We start from the raw sequence: 20,607 nt of genomic DNA, 5'->3' as shown, positions 1-20,607 counted from the left end.
CAGACTCTTATCTAGCGTAACACGTTAAATGAGTAGCATGTTCAGTAACCATTATGTTCGATTCAATCTCTAGCACTGGTAGTAGCATAAAATTTTCTATCTACGGCTATGGGAACAAAGTTTGATACGTACTAAAAACCAATCTGTACTCTAGCACAGATAGACACGGCTGCCAGAGAGGAAAAGAGTATTGAAACCGAGTTTTACATATGGCAGGAACTTAAAAACTGGCTGTTGAAACCTCAGGAAACTCTACCCTGACACGTTTAAACAAATTCACACTTTGAAAACCAACATAAACATGAAGATTCATGTAGCTTCACTTGGTTATTCTTGTGCATTTTCTAATTCACAGAGTCTGAAACACTTGTGAAATGTGGACTTAGGATTATAAAGAACTATAATATGTACAATAGACATAGACAAAACAAATTTTGTTGGGGGAAAAAAAAATAAAGATAGTGGTAGTAAGGAAACAAAGGTTGAGAATGAGATAAGTTCATTCCAAAGAAAGTAGCAACCAGTTACAGTACAGGCAGGCAGAAGTCCCAAAGAAGAAAAGTAAATCAATTTAATAAGGAGAGCTTTGCAATGCTGGGTTGGAATTTAGGGTGAATAGAAGTTGAGAGTAAAAGGGGAACATAAGCTCATAAAGAATACAGCTAATAAAACCAATTATCTTGCATCGTTTAAAATACAGGTGTTGTCATCTTTTAAGGTAATTGATAGAACAAATGCCGAGAAGTTGCTGTTATTTCCCGTATTTCATGTTAGCTTATAACACATACCTCTAGCATACAGTCTCATGCTTTCCATATAAGTTGCAAGGTTTTCTGCTACCAAAGTAACTAGGGCATGATTGTGCTGAAGTTGATTGATTAAGTCATGGCGATAAAATACATGGGGACTTCGCTGAGTTTGACTGAAACGAGAAGAACTTAACAATATAATTAGGCAATTAAACTCTGTTGTAATCAAAAGAGCTTATACAATCTAAATTCTTAGCTACTAATTTAAAACCTTAAAATGGTTTCTCCATCATTACAGAATTACACTCTTGGTCATTTACTTCAATAACAAGATCAAGCAATTTAAAATAAAATATTGTTTCAAAAAGACATTTATTCTGTTATTCTCATTTACGTGGACACTATGTTAATATTCTCCCGTCTCACACCATGGGAGTCTACTTCAATGACCAATTTCCACTCCTGTCCTATAGCAGTAACAAAGCACTTGTGTCAGTTTACAGGATTATTTCCAAAATTGTAAAACGGGAACATGACACTTGCCAAGATTAGCACCACAAGATTATGCTATGGTTGGAGTGAAAAATTTGAACAAAGAAAATGCGTTCAGAAAAATCCGATTTATTAGCCATTCAAGGTACATTCTGGGTCACTTGGTTTGTAGCCATGTTTGCCCACAGGTTATCATCAACAAACAAGACATCTAGTTCCTTTCCAACCTGTTCTGCCACCTTCACTGAAACCAATAAACTCTTAGAGCCATTACTATTCTAGTGGAAATGAAGCCACTGTACCCTGGGAGAGTATGTAAAATATCCCGCAACAAATTTAATTCATTTGAGAAAGACAAAAAGCCATTACATACAGTGGCTCCCAAATCAAAATATCTCCCTGAAAAAAATGTTAGTTACTAAGACATAAATCTGGATTTTCTCCAAGGCTTATCCTTATAGCTTTTTAAATTTCATAACTTTTTAAGCCTCCAGAAAAAAAATGAGACAAAGTTCAAACATTAAAACCAAAACATATATGGCCTTTTCTGTCCTAGGCATAATCATAATAATCTAGAGCTAAAAAGGACCTTGGCAATCATCTAACTTTACACATAAGAAAAACACATTTCTTTTGATTAGTAAATCTTTACAAGATAGTATGATTGGTTAGACATAAGGGCCATACCCAGGAATCCTGACCTCACTGTAAATATTCTTTGTACTACACCTGGCTTTCATTCTCTGCATATTATTTTTAACTTTTCACATCATGTGTTCTAACTTTTGTCAACAGAAAATGCTAGAAAATATGATTCCAGTAAGAACTCAGCATGTAAGATAATATAAAGACCACTATTTAAATCGAAATTTCGCTAAAATCAATAAAAAAAATACTTTAAACCAGATCTTGTCATCTTTCATGAGTAATACAGGATACTGCAGATTCTGATGCGTATCATTTAATTGTGGCTTACGTTCTCAATAAAGTCAAGGATGTGGATATGATAAATGAATTTTTGGTTCCAAATTGAAACTTCTCTCCGCCTCCTATCACCCCCTCCCCACTCTAATTTTCTTTTGAAAAGTTTGCTTTTACCAAGTGACAATGTAATTTCTTTTCAATAAAATACGAAAAAATACTGAAATTTTCTGTTAAAAGCCTTACCTCAAGTTTTGAGGGGCTTCACCAAACAAACTACAAATTTCTCTAATTTGTTTCAGTGCAGGAATTACCCATTTGTCATTCGTACGAAGTTCTTCTATAAAGCGATCTATCCACTGGATCTTCTGTGTGTCACGGTCCTTAAACAAACAATTTCAATGTTTTAGGTAGGTCATACTCAGAAAAACTCCAGCTTCAATTATGAAACAGGGTTTAAGATTATCCTCAGAAACACGTAATAATTGCAATAAAGGGTTTAATAAACAAAAGCAGCATTAAGTCCATTTTTATTTCACGTTTACTACCAAAACTACAAAAAGTGAAATGCTTTAAAGGATTCTACCATAAAACAAAATTCAGCAATAACACATAACCCTGTTATTCTATATAGATTTGTTTTAGCAACAATGAAGGAAGGACACTGAAAATTTGTATTTTACCCAAAAAATGGTATGGCAACTAAGTTAAAAAATTTTTCACCAAAAATCAAACTAAGGACATAACACATATACAAAAAGATAAAGGGAGAACAGTTACGAAAGTATTATAAACTCAACTAATTACTTCAAATGATATTTTACTTCCCATACCTTATTTACTTTATTCCTTCCCCTAAATCAATAGTAATCAGAAATGCAGGTTTCTGTACCTAACAATTTTAAGTTTGATTACTTATTTGAGCACATTGAGTCTCTGTTTAATTGAAAGAATGTATATCGAAAGTTATCAGTATTGGGGCGCCTGGTGGCTCAGTCGGTTAAGCGTCCGACTTCAGCTCAGGTCACGATCTCACGGTCCGTGAGTTCGAGCCCCGCGTCGGGCTCTGGGCTGATGGCTCAGAGCCTGGAGCCTGCTTCCCCTTCTGTGTCTCCCTCTCTCTCTGCCCCGCCCCTGTTCATGCTCTGTCTCTGTCTCAAAAATAAATAAACGTTAAAAAAAAAAAAAAAAAAAAAAGAAAAAGAAAAAGAAGAAAGTTATCAGTATTGAAGATACTGAATAAATATTTAATGAACTGTCACAAGCAAGTATAGTAAAAACCTGAATAGCATCTGAATCACATATACCTACTTGAACTTAATTTCTTAGCTCTCATCTAAATTTCAGTTCACTGGTGTAGCAAATAGTTTTCACAAATTGAAAATTATTCAGCAATTTCCATTTTACTGCAAGTTAACAGTTTACATGCCACAAGTCAGAATGCAGGGAAGCTGTTGTGTGATTTTCTCACAGGCAAGGCTCGAAGTGTTTTACTATTGAGGAAACTCTATTAATTGTTCTTAATTTCCCCATGAGCAAAGAAAACCCAAATTCTCTTACCTCTCAAGTCCCTCATCACCTTTAGTATTTTACGATCTATTTGAAACTCACACTTCAGCACCATGCATTTGACAATTCTACCACTATATAATCTGTTTTTTATACTGTCTTTCTCCCAAGGAGATTAAATGCTTTTCAGACGAGAAACAAAATTCTGACCTAGAGACCTGAGAAGAGGAAGGTGGACTTAGATGAAGAAAATGAGTTAATTCTTGAAGATAATTTCAAAAATAACAATGTCAAGAAAATCAGGAACTATTCTGTTCCTAAGCCATCCTGATAAGGAAGAAGGGTCAGAAAAAGTGTGCTAAGGAAGCACACCTTACCTGTGAGCAACTATAATCTAATATTTTGATGTGGGCACTGAGAGCCAGGTCCATGATGTCTACAGGTACATCATCACTATGGGCCAGATTCCACAGAAGGTTCAACACCTTATGTGCCATCACACCATCTTTATCATCTTCTGCAAGGCGTCGTATCAGCTCAAGTAGCTTTTCACGTTGCTTTTTACTTGCATTTGTCCAACTGGCCTAGAAAAAAATTTTATATGGCATGAAAACAACACATTTGCCCATCACTGATTAAATGACAGGTCATGGGATTAACTATGTTCATCAGAAAACACAGCTGAGCACAGAATTATTCTAGTGATATAGGAGAAAGAAGATAGGGCAGACTTAAACATGAGGACAAAAAAAGTCTCTATTTACAGTTAAATACCTAAGACCAGGGTTTTTCAACCTTGGAATTGACATTTGAGGCTGGAGAAATCATTGTTGTGGGGGCTGCTCCGTGCACAGAATGTTTAGCAGCATACTTGGGCCTCTACCCAGAAGATAGTAGACACTCTTCCTCTCAGCTGTGAGAACCAGAATTATCTCCATATACTGCTGAGTATCTCTGAAGGGTGGGGTGAGGGGCAGAACTGGCCTGTTGAAAACCACTGCCGTAGATTCAGTCTGTTATTTGTGACTTTAAAATTATATTAAAAGATGGCAAACATAACCTGACATACAAAGATTTTCATAATAAATTTGAAAAGCTGGTAAGAGAGCACTGTGCATTATACATATGAAAACAAACAGCTGTAGCAAAGTCTGTTATTAACCAATGAAAACAATTTCTAACTTATGCAGAAATGATACAGCACCATTTCCATTTAGAAGATATAATGCTAATTTTAAATCTATACGATGGGGGGGAGGGGGAGGGAACCTCTGAAAATGGTATTTTTACAAATGCCCAGTTTATACAATAGGGATTGGGTGGGATGTGTATGATGGTGGCATCTAACGGGTAAAGGCCAGGGATGCAGCTAAAGAATGACAAAAGCTCTATGCATAAAGTTGCCAATGAGTCTTTATAGGAAAATAAAGTGGAATCAACCTAAAGGCAAACAACAGAAGGATAGCTATGTAAATTATAGCAGATCCTTTCAACGGGATTATTACACATTTACAATGAGATAAATAAGGATGTCTTCGAAGACAACTTGAATGCATACTTCTAATTCCTCCTAGACACCTGGAAACTGCTAAGGATACAGGAAAAAACAGAGACATTAGATATTATAATTAAGAACATCTTATAAAGAAAGATAACTAGGCATTACATGCCTCCTGAATAAAGAGCACATGACCACCTAGGATGTATGTATTCTAGCAAAAGGAAAAAAAAACGAAAAAACCCCAAGCCTCTATTTTATGCTATTGATATAAACACAACAATCAATCCAGTTTCTTCCAACAAATAGACTGCAAGGAAAGAAAAAGATAAAGGGGGAAAGTGTAGATTCAAAGAGACTTAGAAGATGTGCACAACCAAATACAAAGTAAGAATTCTGGTTCAAACAAACTTCAAAAATAAAGATTGAGGGGCGCCTGGAACGCTCAGTTAGTTGACCATCTGACCCTTGATTTCAGCTCAGGTCATGATCTCAAGGTTCGAGAAATCGAGCCCTGCATTGGCTCTGTGCTGACAGCATGGAGCCTGCTTGGGATTCTCTCCCCACCTCTCTCTGTCACTCCCTAGCTCATGGTCGGTCACTCTCTCTCAAAATAAATAAATAAACTAAAAAAACCTAAAACTAAAACATTTAAAAACTAGACTGGGCAAATACACAAATACATAGGTACTTTCAGGCTAATTAACAAGTCTGAAATCATTTGGTTCCAGTCCACGAAGAACTGCAAACTGACCTGGACTTCATGTTTCCTTTGAAACATCTTTTGCAGAAAGTTACAAGAGCTCAGAAAACAGTGCTTGTTATCAAACAGTAAGTGCTTAGTAAATACCTGCTAAGCCAACGGGGAAAAAGATCAAATGGAACCATGTTTACGTTTAGCCTATTATTGTATTTAGACCATCCTCAAAAGAGGAGGGTCCAGGGGCTGTAGTAACAATTGACCTCTTTCCTTCTTCCATCATGGCCATCCTTGGTCATGCACTGTGGTATTTCAGAAGTCATCTCAAGATTAAAAATGAATGGCAATTAACTTTAGAGTACCCATGATAATGGACTCTATTATTTCCTCAGCTGCCTTTGAAAGATATCAAACTGAATTTCCATAAGGCAATGATTTACAACTTTAATGTTGCCTAAGATACAACTGAGAATGCTGCTTAAAATACAGGCTCTCAGGCCCCATACCTAGCAATTCAGATTTAGTTGGCTGTGAGGTAGAAACCAATAATTCACATTTTTTTCTTCTATTGTGACACATCAAGAAAGGTAGTATAAGTATATAGCATTACTACAATACATAATGTAAAAACCTATGTAACTATTACTCAGGTCAAAAATAACACATGGCAAGCAGCACTCCAAAGGCTTGCTGGGTCTATTTCTGAAGTTTATGTTAATGAAATCGCAAATAAGATGTATGACTTGTGTGATTTTATTCCTTTCTTCAACTTTATTAGACCTATCCATATGGTTGAATTGCTCAAATTTGCTTTTTCTCATTGTTGTGAGATCTTTCAGGATATGAACATTCCACAATTTATCCATTACAAATAATTCTGCTTGCTATTACAAATAATTCTGCTACAAATGTTAAACGTGTACCCTGGTGCACATATGCCTTTCTCTAGAAGACCTATCCAGATGTCAAACTGATGAGTCATGAGAACCTTACACTTTGAGAAATATCAATCTGGTGATTGTAACAACTTATGTACCACCAGCAACCAGAATTTATTTTATTTTATATTAATTAATTAGATACAGAGGGCACAAGTGAGCGAGGAGCAGGAAGGGAGGGAGAAATAGAGAATCCCACAAGGGAGAGGGAGGGGGGAGAGGAGGAGAGGGAGAAAGAAAGTGGGACTCACACTCACAAACCATGAGATCATGACCTGAGTCGAAGTCAGATGCTTAACCGACTGAGCCACCCAGGCGCCCCTATGATACTTTGGTCATCTAATGCCAGTTGTTACTACAACACCCCTTATTAACATGGCCATAAGGTCACATGTTCTTAAATCCACAAATTCACCAATCATGTGGTTTTTACAAACCCAACACCTGCCAACTGTAGAGAGACCACTACCCAGTATGGCCTTAAAAGATACATGATGGTACCAATGGAGATAGCACTACAGGGGCAATTGGAATACCTTATGAGTTGTATTTGCACTTGTCTATGCATTTCACCACAGAATACCACGGTATTGGTAATCCATGTTATTGACGCTTTATTTTTTATTACAACTAATCATCCTTCCCTGAAGTCCTACAGTGCACTTAAACATTTTAATAGAAATTCAAACTGCTAGAGGAGAGGAATCCAAATTGACAACCTGAGTTTAAAAGATTCCTTATTTATGGGACGCCTGGGTGGCTCAGTCGGTTAAGCATCTGACATCAGCTCAGGTCATGATGTCGTGATTCACAAGTTTGAGCCCAGTGTCGGGCTCTGTGCTGACAGGTCAGGATTCTGTGTCTCCCTCCATCTGCCCCTCCCCTGCTCATGCTGTCTTTCAAAAAGACACATGAAAAAAAAAATTTTTTTTTAATTATTTATGAGGGCTATTAATATAAAAATGAACATTAAGTTCTTATTGGGGAAAATATAATTACCAATTCCTTCACACCTGAAATTGTTTAATAATTCCTGCTTCATATTTACTGGCTAAGAGCAACTCAAAGATCTAATGAATTAATTTTAACAAAAATGAAGCGGCACTACTTTACTATGCTAGCTATTACCTTAAAGCAATCAAAAAGATGATCAAGTTGTTCAGGAGAAAAATCCCATGCCAACTTTGCCAGTAGATCATGTACATTCTTCACAATGGCTTCATGCTTCCCCGCCTATTAAAAAACCAAAGAGCAAGCAGCATATTAGAATCTGGACAGCAGAGAAGTTGTATATACGGACAGCTATTATTGACAAACTATTCCCATCATCTTCACCTAAGTGTGTACCATGAGAAAACTCGTAACATTTTAAATGTTTTAGAATTGCCCTCTAAAACCGGACTTAATTCCTTGATATAACACGGCTAATGTATACTTTGGGAATTCATGTGAGCCTTCATTAAAGTTTATTGAATTTAACGTGCCAATTTTAACATTGCAAGTAGAACAAGGTACACCAATGATCTTGTTTCAAAACTGGAAACTTAAGCATTCAAAGGAAAACAAAGCTTTTTTGGTTTCTACAGACTCAAAAAAACAAAGCTTTGTAATGTAAAACTCAACAATACTTCCTAAGTGACCCAAGATCACTTAAGATAATCAAATCACCTAGTTTCTGGCTCTGAAACCAAAAAAGTGACTTATCCTTCAGAAAAGCTATAAATCCTTTAGATTATTATAGGTCTTTATAAATAGTGATTTAACTCTCCTATTGAAGTTTTCTTTGCATTAAAAGTTTATGAAAAACCAATTACAGATGTCTTATATTCTTGCAAGAGACATCCCTTATATTAATTTACTGTTTGACTCTTATTTAAAACCACCTACAATATGTGATGTAATATCATATAAATAAAAGAAATAATGGGGTGCCTGGGTGGCTCAGTCTTGGTTAAGCATTTGACTCTTGATTTTGGCTCAGGTCATGATCTCACGGTTCATAAGTTCAGACCGCACACTGGGCTCCGTGCTGACAGTGTGGAGCCTGCTTGGGATTCCTGTCTCCCTCTCTCTCTGTCCCTCCCCGCTAATGTTCTCTCCGTCTCTCTCAAAAATATGTATTAAAAAAAAGAAAAGAAAGGAGGAAAAAATACTTCAAAAATTTGTAGTAAATACTAAACAAAACCACGTACAAACTGCCAACCTTTGCCAAACATACAGTAAATGATGAATATATTTAAAATATCGTTGACTAGTTAGATTCTTGACAGGCCTTCTATAAATGATGAACATTTAAACACACTACAAATCAAACAAAGTAAGCCTTCATATCTCATTTTAGAACGACTACTATTAGTTTTTAGTAGCTCTTTTTAGAATCCGAATAGCCACCGTCTGAAATTCCTTACCTGTGCTGCCCAGATATTATCAAGGTCTTGTAAAGTCAGAGCTTTTTCTTTGATGACAAAACGAAGAATCTTCTCTAGCTTTTCTACATACTGTGGTTGATGCAGACTGTCTCGCAATACTATAGATAAGATATTGTTCTGCTGTATCCATTCCTAAATATAATTCAAAAACTTGTTTGAAAGAAATTGAAACACAGAAGCTTTTAAAATGTATGAAATATTGTTCATACTTTTAAACAACAGTAGTAGGGACTAAAAAATACAAAATAAATACACTAGTGCAATAGGTTTATGTGTTTTAACTCAAAACTACGAAAAACAGTAATTCCATGAAACTGAATTTTGCACAGAAATGTTTCCACCAATCAGAAAAGAGTGAAATCATTAAAGAGATTCTACTTCAGCATTTATGCAGAGAAGTATTATTTTAGTGCAGCAAACACCAAGGTTTAGGTAATGAGAAGGGACCCATTTTAGGATCTTTGGACTCCTTACATCAGTTTTGTTTGGGTGAAAATATGCCCTTTTATTTCTTGCTCTTATTTATTAACCAATTATGCTATTATTGCTTATCCATTAGCTCTTTAATCTTCTGAACCATCCTAATGAGGGATATATTACCCTATTACAGAAGAGTAAACAGGCTCAGAAGTGTTAGAACTGGAATCTAAATCAAGGTTGCATGCTTCCCAAGTCTGTGTTTCTATAACACTATGCTATGTTGCTGACTGGCATTTATTTAATACCTATACCAATAGAAGAAAACTCCCTCAGTATACAAATAGGTACTAGCTCATACTGTGAAATTTCACAGTATTCAACCTAGTGAGAACAAGAAGTATTTAGCCCCAAAATGTGCTACAGAAATAGAGTTCTAGGTGGTAAAGGTCCATTTTTATTTCTAATTTGTTGCAGGTATGTCTGTGAAAATAAATATGCAGCAACTTCAAATTGCTACAACAGTTTCTGAACACTTGATGCCATTTTCTGTACTCATCCAGGACTGGCAACAGTTCAAGAACCAGAACCAGACCTCAGACTACACTCTGAGAAGCATGGTGTTCAACCTGCCAACAAGGCAGACAGACAAATCACATACACAAAATCAGATGTTTAACACCGGCCCCCAAACACAGAGCCAATGTTTACAAATCCTCCACATCTTTTATCACATTCTATTTATTGTCTCCCCTATTAAACTGAGGCCACCATGAGGGTAAGGACAGTTCTTTTACAGATTTACTGCACCAGACAGTATGCACTGAAGTTATTCAACCAATGTTTCCTAAATGGCATACTTACGTGTTTTAAAACTACAAAATACTGAAGTATCTATGGTAAATAGTCTCTTAAACTTTCAATGCTAAAACAATATAAATAGAAGTGCTTAAATTCTTACTTAGCACGATAAAACATCAATTCGTGTATATCTTATTCCAGTGATTGTATTTCCAATATTAAAATCTGTAAGTGGAATTGGTCAAATGAACAACAGGCCACTTCATGCATCAGGTACCAGATACTACCCGCTCTAATCCCAACATCACCATTATCTGTTCCATTTCAACCAAACCCCCCGGACAAGCTAATTAATTCAGAATACCTACATTCAGCAGTAAGTTTATCAAAGATGTGCTAAGCTACCTAGATCACTACCAAATAAATTGTGTTATTACAAAAAGTTCTGAGGATTAAGAGTCCTAAATCAATCTGAACACCTCCCAGTTCTAAGGTTTCTTTAAAATGTTATTGCTAACGTTAAGTAAAGCTATTCTAATTTTTGTTTGGGGCAGATTCTTATCCATGGAAGAAGAATCAAAGGACTTACTGCCATTCGTTCAGCCGTGAGCCATTCTTCCTCCTCAGGGTTACCATGTCGATGAGTATAGTAGGATACACTAGATATCACCTTATTAACTTCATTCAGTGCATTCATCTTTCCGTTGAAAGAAGAAATTTGCAGTAATCTAGAAGAGAATTTCAGTGTTAAATAAGATTCTAAACATCCACATAATCGTTTATTTCAAGAGGTAAACATCTTACCTAAGTATCATTTTTAACCTAAATATTTCTAAATTTTTTACAGTTTCTTCTTGTCCTGGGACTCTTGAAGCTAAATTCTTCAAAGATTTAATAATCATGGAAAGAGCGTCATTTTTGGCTTCATTTTTTGCTTCTTTTTTCAGTTCTTCATCAGTTAAGTTTTCTAAAAAATGTGGGACCATTTCTATTACTGGAAGAAAGTACTTTTTCACTGTATGAAGAGTGAGAAACTCATAGCATTGCCCAAATGGTCTGAAAGAACAAAAACAAACACACACGCTTAATACTTTCTTACAATTAACTAGGACTGAACTCAGATTTATTTATACTTATACTCAGATTTATATTTATACTTTATACTTATTTATACTTATTAATTTATACTTGGATTAAAAAATCCAAGTTATCAGGTGAAGAGGAAACCATACTTGCAAAAAGAAAAGTTTTACCAAGCAATTAAATAGGAATTCCTATAATACACTGAAGATTCATTTAATAATGTAACTTACTTAATAAGGGCTGCAATTATTTGAACATTTAATGCTGATCCATTAATAAAACGATCATGCAAAATCTGGAACCCATTTAAAGTGCCGAATTTGTTGAGAAGATCCACCAGCCAACCCTGCAATACAGTTAATGAAAAAGGTTAACGTCCTGCTTTCAGGGAAGAAAAGGACCATCTGAAATAATTTCTTGATTGAAAAATACTAGAAACAGGAAACTCAAATTATGTAATATCATCTGTGAAATAAAACAAAATAGTACATATTATTCATAGTAATCCTCTCTGTGAGAAAGAAGCATGAATGGCAGTACAAGTGAAATCACTAGGTCACAGTTGTGTGTTCGTACCAATTATCGCTGAACAGGAACGAGAAGCCATGTTTCTATTTCAGAGACCTCATTATATGAGAATACCTTATTACCTGAAAAATTTTAAACTTAAGAGGATAAAAAAAATTTTTAAATAAGAAAAAAGGTATTTGATGACATAAGACAATATTTGAATTCATTTTTTATTGTAGTTGTGAATAATTAAAAATTCCCTATAAATACAATCATCTTAAAGCCTGAGAGTGAACTATTAAATACAAACCCCTGGTATTGTATCTGTTGCTCCTAACTAGAACATGCTGGTTGATGCTTTTGCTGGCTCATGTGAATGCCCCAATTCTCACCTTAGAGATAACCAGGATGTAACAGTATGGATTGTCTTTCAACCTCTTCACTAGGGGATAGCAATACTCAAAAGTACAATGCAGCTGGGATAGCCAATGGTTTGTGGAGTTAAAAGCATGCCTGATATGTAAAACTTAAAGGTAATTACTGAGTCTTAAGCAAAAATAATTTCTATAGCTACTTAAAAAACAAAAACATAAAAACCATGTCCAGGACAAAGGGAAAACAGAAATATAAGGTAATTGCTCTAAAGAGACAATATGGTACCTAAAGGTAGTTTTGATAGGATTTTAAGTCTACATCAATTAAATTCTCTACAAAATTAACTACCATTTCTCTATTTAAGTTTTCATTATAGTATTTTCCTGCCTTGTTATTTGGTCTTAAAAAGCTAATACCAGAACAATTAAAAATCTGAGCATTTTAATCCACCAGTCCCTTTTGGCATTCAGCAATTCTAGGAAAGTACATACTCATTCTGTATTATATATAAATATACACACACACACACACACACACACACACACACACACACATAATAGCATATGCATGCACACAGTAAAATAATCAGTCTAAAGCTAATCCTAGGTTTTCAGCTATACTGTATGTTTAAGCAATTAGGAACATTCTGTTATTAGTAATACTCAAGCAGGGCTAGGTTTCAAAGAAAGACATAAAAAGATCTTCAACCAGAAGCCATCTTAAATCAAGTTGTTTCCTGGGAGTCTGTAAAGATGATCATTGACCTACAGAGCAAAAATTAAAGAAAGAAATACAGATATATTTTGGAGACTGTCATTGTTTGGTCATTAATTTGATTCACCAAAACAAAAAAAAGGCACGAAGTGGAAACAATATGAATCTTGGGAAATATAAAAAAAATCCCAGCTCTAAGTTTAACACATTTTGAGGATTTCCACTTTTAAATGAATAAACCAAGAATTTTATGTATAAATTCAAATTTTCCATGCTGGGTTTTCCTTTTTGTAAGGCCCACAATATTAAAGTTTCCCTAAATTCTAATATTTAAAAACTATGTATTGTTATATAGTATTTATTAAAAGATATACAGTTAGGGATGTAGTTTTTTTATTTTGCATACTCTATGCAAATATAGAAAATTTACATTTGAGAAATTTTACGATGATGTATATGTATGACATGTTCTAAGTTTTACTATTTTGCTTTCATTTATAATTTCTCTCATTTTACTTTTGTGACACATTACTAGACATAGGATATACTTGGTCTTGAAGTCAAAACATTAGAATGTCTACAGTGATCATGGCCTTGGTCAAAGAAGTCATCTCATCTATTCTACTCTTATTTATGAGGACAATTAAGGCCTGTTTCACATTAACCCAATTTATGACTATTCCCCAAAAGGCTGGCAGAAGTCAATGGGGACTAACTACGTGGAGAGGGCTAAAACAAACAAAACCATAATCCCAAACAATTTTGTCACTCATAATTCAATAAAGCTGCAGGGTGGTTGGTTAGAATCCAAACTACAAAATAATGCGGAATCCCTTTAATAGTCACATGAAATTTCGCTTCTTCACATTAACAGGTGGTTCAGATCTTTGACAGCTATGAGACAGAGCAAAACTATTAATTATGAAAATAAACCAACACACTTTTGGTGATCGAGGGTCTGGAGAACGAGCGAAGAGTTCATCTTCAGGCAACTGAACACTTGAAGAAACGGATTCACACGGACGTGTACCATTGTAGATATGGAATTTGCAATGAGGATTTAAGGCCATGGAGAGAAGTTCTAGAAGTGGAAACCAGTCTTGGGATAACTTGGCCACACATAGCTCCACCAGGCGATGCGTATTGTTGATAATACACCTCTGTTATATAAGGGGAAAAGGTGATTTAGAAGATCAGATCATTGCAACTCCAAATAGAAAGATCCTCCCATCTTAATTATATTTTAATTACCATCTCTCCATTTTTCTATCGTGATCATTTAAACTGTTTAATATTGGGATCAAACAGATATATTTAAAAAAAGAATTAACATTTACTATCCTTTATATAGTACCTACTTGAAAAAAGCCATTTGTAATGGCTTACAAAATGAAGTAGGCAATGCCCTATGTCTATGATGTCCATAGACAAGATGCAAGTTACCTTTTTTTTTTGTCTTTGCAATTTATACACTAGAGGCAGCAATTCTAACATCTACGCAATACAGTAAGTATCCAAGATGGAGTAGATTTGCTATCTAAGCCTCAAGGCAAAAGTCTAATAGCACTTCCTAAGTTTCCGTTTCTTTACTTACAAAGTTACATGTTGGATTAGAAGATTTTGCGATTTTTGTGCTATGGTTACATTCGAAAAATAGTTCACAGAGCACAAAAATATCTGCTTCACAGCTTATGACATTTCCACAGTATAAATATGGAACAGAAACTTGAAGTAATCATGGATGGCATTTCATCAATCGAAGATGCACTTTTTTTAACTTTTTTTTTTTAAATCTCTGGAATTTGATTATATCTTATAATCAATGCATACTAGTTTCTTAGACTGACGGTATAGAGAAAACTTGCATCTGCTGCTTCTGGTCACTTGGGCATACCATGAACCAGAGACCACTTTATCCATTTGAGGATTTTTTTTTGTTTCACAGCCGTAATCTGAATTTAGACTACAAAACTCTGAATACTGGCCTGTGGTTTAAATTTTCAGGTGATTTTTAACTCCTCTAAGATGCCACGGTTGAGACATACAGGTTTTTTTGCATCCCTTTCTGTGTGGTAACTTTATTTCTCTGCTTTGACCTTTATGTCCCAGATACTAGACTCCCTAATCTTAGCTGTTTTTCTTCCTTAGTGGTACATACAATGAGTACATGGTACATCTCAAAACTGATGAATGTGGTCATAAGGCACTTGAGAACCCAGAAGACAGATTATTAAACCAAAGGTCTCTAAATCTCACACCCCTAAAATGATCATGCTTTCTTCCATAGAAATTATAACTTATAAGAAGTATTGTTAAAGTTTCTCAGTTTTAGACGCTTGAATTTAATTCAATTAATGAATCAAATATATAACCAAATATGTATTTCACATACATAGGAGAAAACACTCAACATAGGCATCACTGGGGAAATCTGATTTTTTAAAGTCACATGCAAGACTCACATGAATTTCAAACTTCCAGCCACTCACTGCCTCATCTGTAAGGATTTTAGTGAATGATATTGTTAGCCCATCTCTGAAAAATCGTTGACATGCTTCACTTTTAACATCAAGGCCTAAGGGAAGAAAAATAAATGTAAACAAAGTATTTTTCTGATTGTCTCACAATGCCCGATTACATGATAAAAAGTAATAAATAAACTACTCACTGATAGGTAAGAAATTCAGACTAGCTTTGGAAAAAACATTATCGTAAGAGGTCAAAAAGACAAATACACCAGAAGTATTATCAAAATTCCTATGTGTCAAGAAGGTAACAGATTCAGAAACCAAAATAATTAATGAATTTCAAAATTATTTAACTGTATAAAAGTACATGAAATCAAGTAATAGGTGAATTGAAAACATTTCAAATTATGACACTAGACCTTAACCACACAAAGATTATCAGTGCCACTGAGAAGGAATCTAAATGCTTCAGAGCATTTTACTCCCTGAAAATAAAATTTAAAACTTAAAAAATGAGGTTTCACAACTATTTTTAAAATCTTATTTTGGTTGTAAACGATCCATTAGACATCAGTATCTTCATACTATTCTACATAAGTGTTTGATTAAATAAGATGAATTGTTTTTGTCTCCCTCTCTTTCACTGTCCCAGCATTTATGCTTCTTTGTATTTTTGCTTAATTTCATCTGATTTCAGAAAGGCAACAGAGCTGAATGCTCCGCCCTGCCAAACACAGAGAAAATCTTTAACTCTTGATAACACAATGAAAAGTGATTCAATCTGTATATAAAATGTTCTCTGATTTTGACTGCAGAAAAGAGAACATTTAAACTCAGTACTGTATTTAAAAATCTGAACCTTGCCTAAAATAAACCATGGTCCCATGGGGGGGCAGAGGGTTCTATGTCCAGTGAATCTCAAGGAATATTAAATGAGATACCATTATGTGTTCTTACCTGTCACTGTACAGTCAGGACCTAGAACATGCCTATTACAAATGTCTTCAAAAATTTCCTCAATAAATGTGTAAATGAACAGAAGAAATTTGGGTAGTAGAAAATATAATATGGAAATGTTTTTTCATAATTAGATTATTTTTCAAGATTAAAAAGATGTGGAGAGACATTCTTTAAATGAAGGAAGGAAACTATTTTAAGACAAAAAAAATATTACCCTTGCCATGGAGACAAATAAGCATATTAATTTTTATAATGATCAACTTCAATTGTGATAAATGCCTATTGATAGTTAGAACACATCCATGGCTACCCTATTTCAAAAACTAAAATGTCATTTATTTGAATATCCAATGCCTTAAAATTAAAAGAATGTTATAGTCCTTTGCTAAGAGAATTCAACTACACCTAGAGCAGACCAAAGCCACTAGAAAAAAACGATCAATTCAGGCACTGAGGTTTCACTTCTAGGCGACAAGGTAAAAACACCAGACCAGAAAGTTTCAAGCCTTTTTTAGAGAAAAATCAAATCTTTTTAGTGTATTAAGAAAAATAATAAACATGTAAGCTGAACAGTTTTGTTTAAAAATGAATATACACCAATTTTATGTGTAACTTCAGCTAGTTAATGAACACCCCTGAAGGCTGACCAAAGGACCTGAACCCTTGTTCTAGGTATATATCATAAGCCACAGCAAGAAAACTTAGATGTTCTAGTCTAGGAATACCCAGTTAAATGTTCATAAGAGAGGAAAACAAGTGTTTGGGGATAAAGTGAAAGTGAACCTAGTAACATACATTACGAAAAGCATAAGAACATCTAAACTTACCTTTTTTACTAAGATCAATAGCAGCTTCTAAAAGCACTTCTAATTCCCCTTTCGGCAAAACTGGAACCACCCATCGAGGCCTAAGGATTTTAATAATATAAAAAGATGTTTATTGGCTGCACTCTAAAAGAGGCACTATAAATGAGTTACTAATTATAATTATTCACCTCACCAGGAAAAAATTCAATATTAACTCTAAAAAACATTAAAATTTTAAAACAAGGCTGGCAGAGTATCTGCTTTGTGAAACTAAGCTCCATCTGTTGTCCCTACAATTTTTTAAAGAACTGCCAAACAAAAGATAGAAGGGGGGGGGCGGGGGGAGGAAACTATTTTTTTAATTTTTTGAGAGAGAGAGAGACCGCGAGAGCAGGGGAGGGCCAGATACAGAATCTGAAGCAGGGTCTAGGCTCTGAGCTGTCAGCACAGAGCCCAACACAGGGGTCGAACTCACAAACCGAACTGTTCAGTCACGACCTGAGCCACCCATGTGCCCCAAAAGGAAATTATTTTAGTAACAAAGAATATAAAACTAGCATAACAACCAAGTATCAATTAAATGGATACTTATTGTTTGAGTTCATAGGAAAGAGCTCTTTCAGAATTATGATGAACCTCTTAGTTGTCTTCAATTTCTTCACAAATCACAAAGAAGAAAAATTTAGGTGGAAAATGAGGGTTTTCTGCCTCAATTCACACAATTCATCAATTTATCCTGAAGGTTAAGTAGGATGTGGGTCTCCAGGCCTCTCTGTCTCCATAGGTACCCTCCTCCCTCCAACAAGGATGCAGCATACACCCAGGTGGTGCTTTCTGTGGTCCCAGTGGCAGCCCAACCATCTGCAAGTCCATCCTTTTCCTACCCCTTCTTCCTCATCCTTCTCACTGCTCCAAAAACCCTTGATTTGGGGAAAAAAAAAAAAAAAAAGTGCTCCATGACTAATATATGCAAACTTTTGTCTTCAAGCCTGCATAACAAGTACCCTTTAATAACAATCACCAGACAAAGATCAAAACGTAACAATAAAACCTTTTGCTAGGTCTCTGCTATAGAGAAAGAATAACCAGGGACAAAACAAATAACTTTATACAATTTCAATGTATATATTGTGTATATATTGTATACTACCAGAATCACAGCTAATGTGTTCTTTCAAATATACTTATTAAATACAATGAGTTAAAAAATATATTAATAGAAAATTTTTCAAGATAAATGAAGTGAGAAAAGCAAGACAAAATGATTTGGTAAGAAATCTCACATTTGTAGAAAAATCAATACAAATCATAGTAAACACAAAGATAATCTGAAGAGTCTACTCCTTATTGTTAGTAATTACGATTTTTTAAAATGCTTATTTATTTTTGAGAGAAAGACAAAGAGTGAGAGTGGAGAAGAAGCAGAGAGGGAGAGGAAGACAGAGAATCTGAAGCAGGCTCCGTGCTGTCAGCGCAAAGCCTGCCTGACGCGGAGCTCAAACCCACAAACTGTAAAATTATGACCTGGGCCAAAGTTGGATGCTCAACCGACTGAAGCACCCCTCAGGCACCCCTATTGTTAGTAATTTTTTCTTGAGACGTGTATACAGAGGAAGGAAATTATAGAGAACTTTATCAACACTGTATTTCCACGTATAACAATGCATACTTCTATTACTTATGTAATCAAGATTTGGGGGGGAAAAAAGAGGGGGTTCTATTTCCCCTGCTATTACATATATTAAGTATTAACGGATTTTTAGAAAGTCAAAGAATAAAGAAAATTTAGTAACGCAAATGCTTATAAATCTTGTGTATTTTCCTTACTTTCCTTTTTAGGAGTTAAAGGGATGTGTCACACCTCCCTAGTACTCACTTGTTGACCCCACAGCCTGGTGAAGACCACAGCCATATGTGGTTCCCCCCCAACACGCTCTTCCCTCATCCTTTTTTTTTTTTTAATGTTTATTTGGGGGTGGGGGGGGGGGGGAGGAACAGAGGGAGACACAGAATCCAAAGCAGGATCCAGGCTCTGAGCTGTCAACACAGAGCCCAACGAGGCACTTGAACTCATAAACCGTGAGATCAAGACCTCAGCTGAAGTCAGATGCTTAACCTACTGAGCCACCTAGGTACCCCATTCCCTTATCTTCTTCAAATCTTTTTCTTCCTCTGCACACAAGCTTTAAACTTACATTCTCTTGGAGTCTTCCACTACAAGTACAAAAAATTATACTCTAAACTTGCCCCTGAAGTGAAGATCAAGAGAAACAAATAGCAGAGATGGTTAAATGCCTCAGGCTAGTAAAGGGTTCCCAAGGGGCAGGCTCTGAGGAACTCATGTTCTTGTGACCTGGCTTACCTCAGGACCATGCAAAAATCATGAAAATCACCCAGCATCAGGACAAACAACATACCAAAACGAAAAAAAAACTTCATAAACATTCAAAGAGGGAAATCATACATATGGTTCTACTTCAGAAACACACCAGCTTGGGTCATCATCATTAATTCTAAAAACTTTACTGACACTGTTACTCCCTTTCGTTTTTCAAATGCTTTACGAACCATGGGTTACAAAGTACTTGGTAATCACCAAGGTGTTAAGGCTATTAAGGAGGCGGAGTGGCTAACTGTGGTATTTCTGTCCACTCTTCCTCTTTTCTTATTTACTACTAATCACTGTGCTAAGAAACCATTGGCTCTCCTGTGTATTACACACATTAAGAAAACAAAACAAATTAACTCACCTATTGATCATGTCATCCAACTTTGCCAGGTCAGTATGTGGAAATGCAGGTTCCTCATCTTCAAGCTGTGGTGGAGCATCACCTTGACCTTGTTCATCTGGGGGAGTTGCCGGGGAATTTTCATTGGAAGAATCAGGCGACGAAGTCTTAAAAATCAGATATTCCAGATTTAGGTTTCTATACCATACGCACATTTAATAATTCAAACACCAACACAGATTAGAGTAAAAGAGTAAAACTTTAAAGATAAAGTCATAGTAAGTTTACGATGCTTCAGGAAGTCTCTGTGCTACTGTGCTGTAATTTCACCTAATCCTCAAGAGCCTAAGAAAGTATTAGACAGCTATTTAATGGATGAAAAAACAAACTCAGACAGTAAGTAATTAGCCCAAGGTCACACCGCTCCAACTCTATGGTCAGGATTTGAATCCAGGTTTGTGTTAACCATGATGTATACTGCTCCTCTACTTACATTTCCCATTATGTG

At 35.4% G+C, this 20,607-nt stretch overlaps 1 protein-coding gene across 3 annotated transcripts in view; it reads right to left on the bottom strand.

Annotated features, from left to right (window-relative positions):
* The window catches only part of USP9X (ubiquitin specific peptidase 9 X-linked), a 154,308-nt gene that overhangs the window by 72,603 nt on the left and 61,098 nt on the right, over positions 1-20,607 (bottom strand). For 2 of the 3 annotated variants that reach the window (XM_042974466.1, XM_042974465.1), the window contains exons 3-14: positions 20,121-20,266; positions 17,392-17,471; positions 15,599-15,711; positions 14,078-14,296; positions 11,768-11,883; positions 11,259-11,510; positions 11,044-11,182; positions 9,216-9,368; positions 7,936-8,040; positions 4,049-4,255; positions 2,409-2,545; positions 789-937 (exon numbers count right to left, since the gene is read on the bottom strand). In XM_042974466.1, the coding sequence (XP_042830400.1) occupies positions 789-937; positions 2,409-2,545; positions 4,049-4,255; positions 7,936-8,040; positions 9,216-9,368; positions 11,044-11,182; positions 11,259-11,510; positions 11,768-11,883; positions 14,078-14,296; positions 15,599-15,711; positions 17,392-17,471; positions 20,121-20,266 (1,816 nt within the window). The remainder of the gene's footprint in view (positions 1-788; positions 938-2,408; positions 2,546-4,048; positions 4,256-7,935; positions 8,041-9,215; positions 9,369-11,043; positions 11,183-11,258; positions 11,511-11,767; positions 11,884-14,077; positions 14,297-15,598; positions 15,712-17,391; positions 17,472-20,120; positions 20,267-20,607) is intronic. The other variant, XM_042974467.1, reaches the window with a different exon arrangement.

This window comes from Panthera tigris, chromosome X (genome assembly GCF_018350195.1).
Source record: "Panthera tigris isolate Pti1 chromosome X, P.tigris_Pti1_mat1.1, whole genome shotgun sequence".
Lineage (NCBI taxonomy): Eukaryota > Metazoa > Chordata > Mammalia > Carnivora > Felidae > Panthera > Panthera tigris.
This window is presented reverse-complemented; position numbering and strand designations above follow the sequence as displayed.